At 41.3% G+C, this 8,788-nt stretch overlaps 1 protein-coding gene across 1 annotated transcript in view; it reads left to right on the forward strand.

Annotated features, from left to right (window-relative positions):
* PGM5 (phosphoglucomutase 5) overlaps window positions 1–8,788 on the forward strand; it is a 133,224-nt gene that overhangs the window by 16,799 nt on the left and 107,637 nt on the right. Inside the window, exons 3-4 of the mRNA XM_019555263.1 lie at window positions 1,669–1,815; window positions 4,485–4,610. Coding sequence (XP_019410808.1) covers window positions 1,669–1,815; window positions 4,485–4,610 — 273 coding nt within the window. The remainder of the gene's footprint in view (window positions 1–1,668; window positions 1,816–4,484; window positions 4,611–8,788) is intronic.

Raw genomic sequence — 8,788 nt, forward strand, 5'->3', positions numbered from 1 at the left:
CCAGGTGTGGGGGGGTGATCTCCACTGCCCCCAGCTGCCCTGCAAGGGGCTCTGCATGAGTCCCCCAAGCCTGGTACAGGAGCAGAGAGTCCCCACAGTGAGTCCAGGGTTTTTTTTTTTTTTCTTAAGGGGCTGGAGCTGGGGCAGGTAGGGCAGCATGGGGGAGCTGGCGGAGTGAGGGGTGAATCAGAGAGCTTGTGGCAGAGCCTCCCGTGGGGCAGTGGGGGACAGCAGAGATTGCTTCCCCCCATTCAGCAGCACCCAGTGAGTGGGGCTTTTTAAAGCACTGGGAGCTGGGGTGGGCAGGGCATCCATGGGGGGCCTGGGGGAGTGGGCAAGGGTCAGGGTGGGCTGGGGGAGCAAGCAGGGGATGGGGCCTGGCAGGGGTCCCCTCCCATGCCCCCTTCCCCCCTTGCCTGCCCCTTACTTACCAGCTCCAACTCGGGCTCCAGATCCCTGCTGCAACGGGCAGGGACTGTTTGAATCATTCAAGCTCTCCAAATCTTTTCTGAAGATTTGGAGAGCTTTGAATCGATTCAGACCTTTTAATTGCCCCTGATTTGATTTGGATTTGGAGATTTGGCCACCAAATTGTGCCAAGTCTCCAGATCGAATCAACACCCAAAGCTTTGCACAGTCCTAGCAGGTACTAAACTTTGTGCTGTAATTACAGTGCATTAATGAACATGTAGATGCACCTGCTAGAGTTAGTTAGCTGGAGTCATTTTTTAGGGTGAAAATGTTTTTAAAATTGTAGATTAATTGTTTTTCAGGCCACAGGGGACCATTCTGAAAGTGTAGTGTAACCTCCTTACAATGTATGCTATAAAACCTTTTCTAGTAACTTCTGCGCCAAGTCAAAAATGTTTATTTTACCTATACCATATCTTTTAAAAAAATATATCTTGTTTTCCAATTAGCTAATCAAAGTTAGTCTGCAACTAAAACATGAATTCTGTTCAATTGATCTGATTAACTCCAGATCAAAGTTGCATGTTAAATAATGAAGTTACTTTGAATTCCTAAAGCAGGTGAATTTTGATAAACTGTCAGAAGTGTCTTTAAAGGCAAACAGTTCTATAAAACTAGTAAACTCAACACATGAATTTATGTAGGTTGATGTAAAGTTGCATACGGTTTATAGATACTTAACCTTAATATAAATGTAAATGTTGAGTCTTTATTAGGAGGGTAGAATTGAATATTGAATTCTGCTCCTCTGGAAATTAATTTACTTTTCCATTTAAATTTAATCATTTCAGTATTTGCAAACAAGCAACTTGCCAAATAACTATTTTAATGCAATGTGCATATTAAGATTTTCTGAAGACTATCAGCAAGTGGCAGATTTCCTTAACACTAATAATACATCCAGATGATGATGGCTTTGTTCTTTTTTCCTGAAATTATTTATTTGTACATTTCATTAATGAAGCAAACCTACATAGTATATTATGGTTTTAATATTATGGTTTTTTTTCAGTGACACATGATATCTATGCTTTTCTATCAGGAGAAAAATCCTATATATTAATCCAGTGCTGCTTTCTAGGCTTGTTTGTTATTGATGCATGGAAAAATAAGCAAGCAAATGTATGAATGAACTGCTGCTTTTTGTATCTGGATAGTGGGCCATCATCTGAAAAATCTTAATATTTTGTTCTGCAGGACCTGCCCCAGATGTTGTTTCGGATAAAATTTATCAGATCAGCAAAACCCTGGAGGAATACACCATTTGTCCTGATCTCAGAGTTGACTTATCTCGACTGGGAAGACAAGAATTTGATCTAGAGAACAAATTCAAACCTTTCCGAGGTATTGATGTTTGTTTATAGAAGCTGTGTGGTAAATCCATTGATTCTTATGATAAGAGTTGCTACAGAAAAGTAGTAATTTATAGTGGTGTAATTAGTGTGGAGTGACTGGGGTAAGCTGCCTTGAGCATGGATTTAGGCGGAGGTTCATGAAAGAATACAGTTGCTGCCACAGCCATGCAATCAGACCAGCAGCATGGCAGCAACCAGAAGTTGCTGCTATGCCTGTGTGTGGCAACTGCCTCAGGCTCTGCATCTGGTATTGTAATTATTTAAACAGTGCTTTCTTTCTTTAAAATGCCTTACAACCATTGATTCTAACAATGTACTGCAAGCTAGATCTGTAAATTTTACCACCGTTTTACAGATAGTGAAACTGATGGTTAGAATTTGTGAACTGAGGACCCAATTCTGTAAAACAGGGGGGTTGTCAACTGGGGGTATGCAAACCTCTGGGGTCCTTTGAAATGTTCCAGGGGGTATGCAGGGGTGGGCCAGGATGGAGTGCTGCCACTCCGCGTTGCTGCATCAGGAGCAGGGTTGGGGCAGGGCGAGAGCAGGGCTGCACAGACACTGTGCTTCTGCCACTCGCTACTCCCAACCCCCACCCCGCTCCACATCCGGCCGCTCACTTACCGCCCCCGCCCAATGTCTGGCCACTTACCGCCACCCCGCTCCCCCGCAGGGGTACACATTATTAAAAAGGGGGCTGCCAGGGGTACACTTGTTTTATGGCAGGGGTTTTCAGCCTTTTTTAACACTTAGGTAGAAATACTGCCCAGCTCCTGGTGCCATAGAATTAGTCCTAAATTAAAAGATTTCTCCATTGAAATCTTTGTTTTGAATACAAGGACATTTTAATTAAAGAACAATTTTATTGAAAAATTTTGACTTTTTAGTTTTTTGGCAACTAAAAACCATATTTTTTTTTGTTGATTAAAAAATCTAAAATCCAGTTTTATTTTGTTGTCAGCTTTTTGACGACCCCTAAAAGATTCCAAGAATATTTTGCTGAAAATGAAAATAGTATGAATTTATTTTGGTGGGGGATATTTCTCTGATAGCTATATCCCAGAATACATTTATTGTGGAACATAGTGTTGCTAGAAGCATTGCAGCTTGCATTGTGGCACACAGAAAAGGTACTTTTTTATATTGCACAGTTTGGAACATATCTTATAAAAGAATCAGAAGATTTTTAAAAATCATTTCAAAACCATTTGATATATTTAAACATTTTTACCTACTTACACGCCAGGTCCAGTGAATCCTGTGTTCTGGATATTGAAACAATAGGGAACAAATCAGTAGAACATTGCAGGAGTTGAAATTAATTTTTCGGCCCATGGATGTCCTATATACACTTCCCTGTTGGATTTATTCATTCATGAGTTGTGCTGTTGAATGGAGTAGATTGTTATTGTTTATTAAGTTTAGTACCTGCGTATAGGTCTCCAGGAGTAGGGTCTTATAAAATATGTTTACAGTAATTTAAATTCCAGTTAATTTTTTTTTCAGACCTTTAGCATGTAACTGTAGAGTTGATTCATTTTGAAATGACCTTTTGCAGGTCATATTTAAAATGGGAGACTTGAGCAACTTAATAACTTTTTGTTTATTCAGTTAATGTATGATTTTTCTATTGAAGCATTGCCTCAGGCACAAAAAATGTATGCATCATTTTCACATCATCCTCAAGTAGAGAGCATTGAAGTGAAGTCAGAATTTCTGTGAAAAGCTGGCTGATTTGTTTTAGTTATAATTAAATTATTATTTAAAACATTTTAGATACTAATTTGACCAGATAAAAATACATTTGCATAACTGATGTGGTTTAATTTTTATCAGAAGAAGTAATGCATTTCAACATAACTGGAAAGCCATGTTGTTGTCAATTTTGTGGTAATTGCTTTCACTACCAAAGCCTTGCTTTCTCTCATATATTTTTGTTTGATCTGTTTTATATCTAACAGAACTAGAAAAATTTATAGCCTTCTGCCTTCATGAATTCACAGTTCAGAAAATCAGCATCTTAGTGAAACCAGATGTTGGAATTGAGCTGAACTATCTTAAGTAAATAAAATATATAATACAACTGTCTAATTGTAGATTGATAGTGAACATTCAAAATGAATGCCAGGTGCCAGAAATGAGAAGCACAGGAAGTGTATTGATGAACTCAAAGATGCAACCAGATTGTAACTTTGAAAGTGTGGGTCCATAAAATCTAGAGTCAAAATCTGGAGTAGATGCTGTAAGGAAGCAATACTTTTCCAGCATAAAGACCAGTCCAGTTTAGCTTGATTCACTTTTATTTACTCATAAGAACTGAAAAGTTGTCCAGTGCTTTTTTTGACTGTGAAATAGAGTTCTTTTTACATGGTGTATTATTGTGAATCAATACAATGAAAACTTATTATATTTTAGTCTTGCAGTCCCTATACAGGCAGGACTTCATTAGCATATATAGGATTTGAGGCCTGGTCCAAATGACACTGAAGTCAGCGGGAGTCTATCAGATTGCTTCAGAGGGCTTTGTACCAGTCTCAAGTGTTACCTGATTTTGTTTTGTGTGTACTGGATTGTTCAGGTATCCTTGGAGAGAAGTTAGTGGTCAGTTTGTCTGTCTATGCGCCAACTCAAATGACTACTTTTACCTTCTTTTCCCAGTGGAAATAGTAGATTCAGTGGATATCTACCTCAGTCTGCTTCGAAATGTCTTCGACTTCAATGCAATCAGAAGCTTGTTGACTGGACCCAATCAACTTAAGATAAGGATTGATGCTATGAATGGAGGTATGACTTGTGCAGTTGGCAAGTAAAATTATAACATGCCCCAAACAATAAACTCTCTCTAACCATCAGAGGAGTGAGATTATGGAACTGTCTCTTTATAAGATTACTTGGGGGTAAAAGCTTTACTACAGCAAAAGCTTTATCTGGGACCCATGGGAAATGGGGGGTGCTTGATAAAGATATATGCCAGTTAACTGAGAGGCCTGAACAGGTGTCTTTGCCTGTTCAGGCCGCAGCTGTCTCTTCCGCTGCGTCTGGGGCATCGCCACCCCTGCCAAGGGACGGGGAGGCAGGCCTTGCGCAGGCTGCTGTCCCCGCGTTGTGGGGGCTTGGCAGTGCAGGCTGCTTTTCCCTGGGCTGTGGGGGCTCGGTGAAACCGGAAGTGCCACAGTAGGCACTTCCAGTTTTGCTTTTACTTTACAAGCCAGCATGCCGGTTAAAAGAGTATGCTGACTTGTAAGGTGCCAATCAAGGCAGCATTTACTGTACTTCTAAGATTAAGCCTGATCAGTTCATGGGAAGGAATTATATGACATGGGGATAGAGGACTGGACTTGTACCCTAGAGTTCCTTTCTATTCTCTTGTACCTAAGATTCATTCTTTGGAACAAAGTGTTTGATATTCATGATGTTGATTTTGATGGCGGTTTTGAGGAGGGAGAAAGTAGTTCAGGATTTGGACTACTGTAGCAAAAACTAATAGAATAGAAATAAAACATCCCCATGCACATTAGAGGGAAAACACTTGTTAAACATCAAGGAGTATGCTAAATAAAATAGGGTAAATTAACTATGGTGTAGTAATAAATTATTGCATGCTGTTTTAAATTTGCTAGAAACCTGTTTATGGTTGAAAACTAACAACATAAAGACATTTTGATACATAATTAAAACTAGAAAGAATAGAAATATACTTTGTATATGGGGTAAATTTGGCTATATACCACAAGATACATATTTTGGGAAGTGTTAATAATATAGCAGTAGCATTGCATCAGCAATAAGATCACATCATAAGAAATATCTATAAGGGGTGGTAAATCTATGAGGGAAAAAGTCCATAACTTAAGGACAATAAGAAGTATTTTTTCAAAGTATGTTAAGGACAAAACAAATCCTAGAATGGTATAGGCTAGGGGTTTTCAACCTTTTCTGGTTGGTGTACCCCTGGTGGCTGGTTGAGAAGCAGGGAGTCCCCTGAAACCAGAAGCACTGCCAGTGAAACTGGAAGTAGCCCTGCTTATCCATGCTGCTGCATACCCCCAGGGACCTTCTCAAGTACCCCCAGGGGTACATGTACACCTGGTTGACAATCCCTGGTATAGGCCTAGTAATTAATAAGAAGCTAACATTTCATGATACAGAAAAAGGCAAAAGTGTTTAATAAATATTTCTGTCCCATAGCTTGAAAGAAGCAAGATGATATTTTGATAAAGGATAATGAAGTGCTTTCTAGCTTATAGTAAATGATGAGGTTGTTAGATGGCATCTATTAGAGATGATTTTTAAATGAGGAGGCCTTTAAACCAACAGCTCTAAAGGAGTTGGCTGTCAAGTAGGGGTGCACCAAAAGAGGTTGTTTTGGAGCCAATACTGATGGCCGATTTTTTTTTTTTTTTTTTAACAAGCCATATTGGCCAATTCCAATCTGATTGCTGATATGTGACCCAGCAGCTTGGAGAGCAGCCTCCGGCTGGTAAGTCTGTTGAGGCAGAAGGGAAGGGATGTGGCGGGGGGGCAGACCAAGGTCCCCGTGGTGAGGGAGGGAGTGGACTGGGGCTGGGGCAGGGGCAGGAGCTGCACACCCAGGGTGGGGTGTGGGATGGAGCCATGGCTTCTCTGGGGGGTTTGGGCAGGAGTGGCTGGCTCCTGGATCTGTGTGTGGGGTGAGGGTAGGCTGCTGCTGGGGCCAGGGGCAGCGCCGGGCTCTTCCTAGCAGGGGGGCTGGGCTGCGCTCAGTGTAGACAGTGGCAGTGCTGCTATGGAGGAGTTGTGGTGAATTTTTGGGGTGGCTCTAGTACACCCTGTATCTCCCCCCCAATGCTGCCACTGACCTATCCCCCTGTGCTGCCCCTGACCCCAGGCTGCAGCAGCAGCCTGCCCTTGCCCCATATGCAGATCCAGGGGGCACATACCCCCCATGTCCTCCTGGGGTGCATGAAGTGGCAGGAGCCACACCCCCTGGATGAGCTGCTTGTGGCTTTGTCCCATGCCTCGACTCATGCCAGCTCTGCAGCACCTGCCCTTGCCCCAGTGCCAACACCACTCCCTCTTTCACCACGTGGGCCTTGGTCTGGCCCCCCCCACACCTCTTCCTTCCCCCACAACAGACTTACCAGCCTGACACTGCTCTCCATACTACCAGTTGTGCTCCTGGCTGCCTATGTGCTGCACTGCAGCTGCGCACATGCATGCAGCATTTATCGGTAACATTATTGGCCACGTCAGCCAAAAAAAGCCAGTTGCCGATAATGTCAATTTTCCTTTTATCAGTGCTGATATGATATGGGACTGATGTATTAGTGCATGTCTCCTGTCAAGATCTCTCACACACTACTGTTAAATTTACCTGGATGCCAAGATTAATAAATGTTAGAGAACTGGGAGAATGCTAATATTGTGCTACTGTCCTAAAAGGGCAATGGTTATAACTTGGGTAACTATTGGCTAGTTAGCTTGGCATCAGTCCTGGAGCAAAATAACAGATTCAGTAGATAAGGAAACTAAAGATGGGGATATATTCAATGCCAGTTAACATGGATTTGTGTGTGTGTGTGTGGGGGGAAGGCTTGATAAACAAAACTGGGATTGCCACATGACATTCTGATATAAAATACTAGCATTGTGCAATATGAATTGACCAAATATTAAATGGATTACATGCTGGCAAATGGTAGATTTCAAAAAGTAGTCATCATTGAGGAATCATCACTAACTGGGAAGCTTCTCAGTGGAGTTATTCTGGGTTTGTTAGTAGGCAGACTTTTCATTAGTGGTTTGGAACTAAATATAAAATCCTCAGTGGAAATTGATGAATGACACACAGATTGGCAGAATGGTAAATAATGTTGAGGGCAGGGCAGTCAAATAGGGGAATCATGTATAACATGTATGAATTATGCATGTAGGAACAAGGAATGCAGGCTATACCTGTGCCAAGGGGGAACTGTACCAAAATGTCATAGTGGATGTGCAGTGCAATATGAGCAATACTGCAGTATGTATACAGTACTAAGACTAAGTACTGATATTGGAATGCTGCATACAGTCCTGGTGTCCACATTTTAAAAAGGAGGATGAAAAATTGGAGAGGGCGAGGGGAAAAAGAGCCAGAAAAAGGAGACAGCGCCATGCAGACAGACCATACATAGGGCATGTCTGCAGAAGATGTTTACTGTGGAACTGCCTAATTAACTCCACTGTAAACATCTCTGCATATACATGTGGGCACACAAAACAAACGTGGAAGAAGGCTAGCATTTGTAAATACTACCTTGCTGGCTAGCCCCACACTGAATCACACTCATGTCCTAGCCAGCCCCTCTACAGCACACTGAGCCTGGTCAGAGCAGTCTTGGGTTGCTGCCAATCAGGCTTAGTGTGCTTCACATGAATAAACTCCAAAGCCATATACGCTACAGTTTTTTGCTTCCAGGCACACATTCAGATAGTCTGCCTGGAAGCAACTGGAACAATAAGCTCTGGAGTTTATTCATCCACATTTATTGCACATGTGGACATGTCCATAAATAGCAAAATTGGTTGATTTTTATTATAAAGAAGATGGAATAGTGAAAATATTATATACTGAAGGGTTCATTTATATAGTAGGAGAAGGCTTAAAAAGAACTAATCCTCTATCAGGATTGCAAATGGTCATTGCTACCAATAGCTAGTAAGTCTTCCATGTGAAATATGCTGCTGGTTTTAATCAAATTTCTTAATATACAGATGTAGTCTTGACAAACTCCCTACTACAACTTACACTTTGTCCTGACGTTGACCATTTTAATAGTGGATATGGGAATGGGACAGCCATTTCAAATTTTAATTGAAGTTGCTCAGAGATGTTCAGTCTGATACTGCAAATGAGCACCAGCCCTGAAAGAAAGATAATTTTTTGAGAAGGGGAAATTGTGAAGCAGACATTTAAAAAAAAAAAAAAAAAAAAAAAAAAA

This window comes from Crocodylus porosus, unplaced genomic scaffold (genome assembly GCF_001723895.1).
Source record: "Crocodylus porosus isolate Cpor-Errol unplaced genomic scaffold, CroPor_comp1, whole genome shotgun sequence".
NCBI classification, from domain to species: Eukaryota; Metazoa; Chordata; order Crocodylia; family Crocodylidae; genus Crocodylus; species Crocodylus porosus.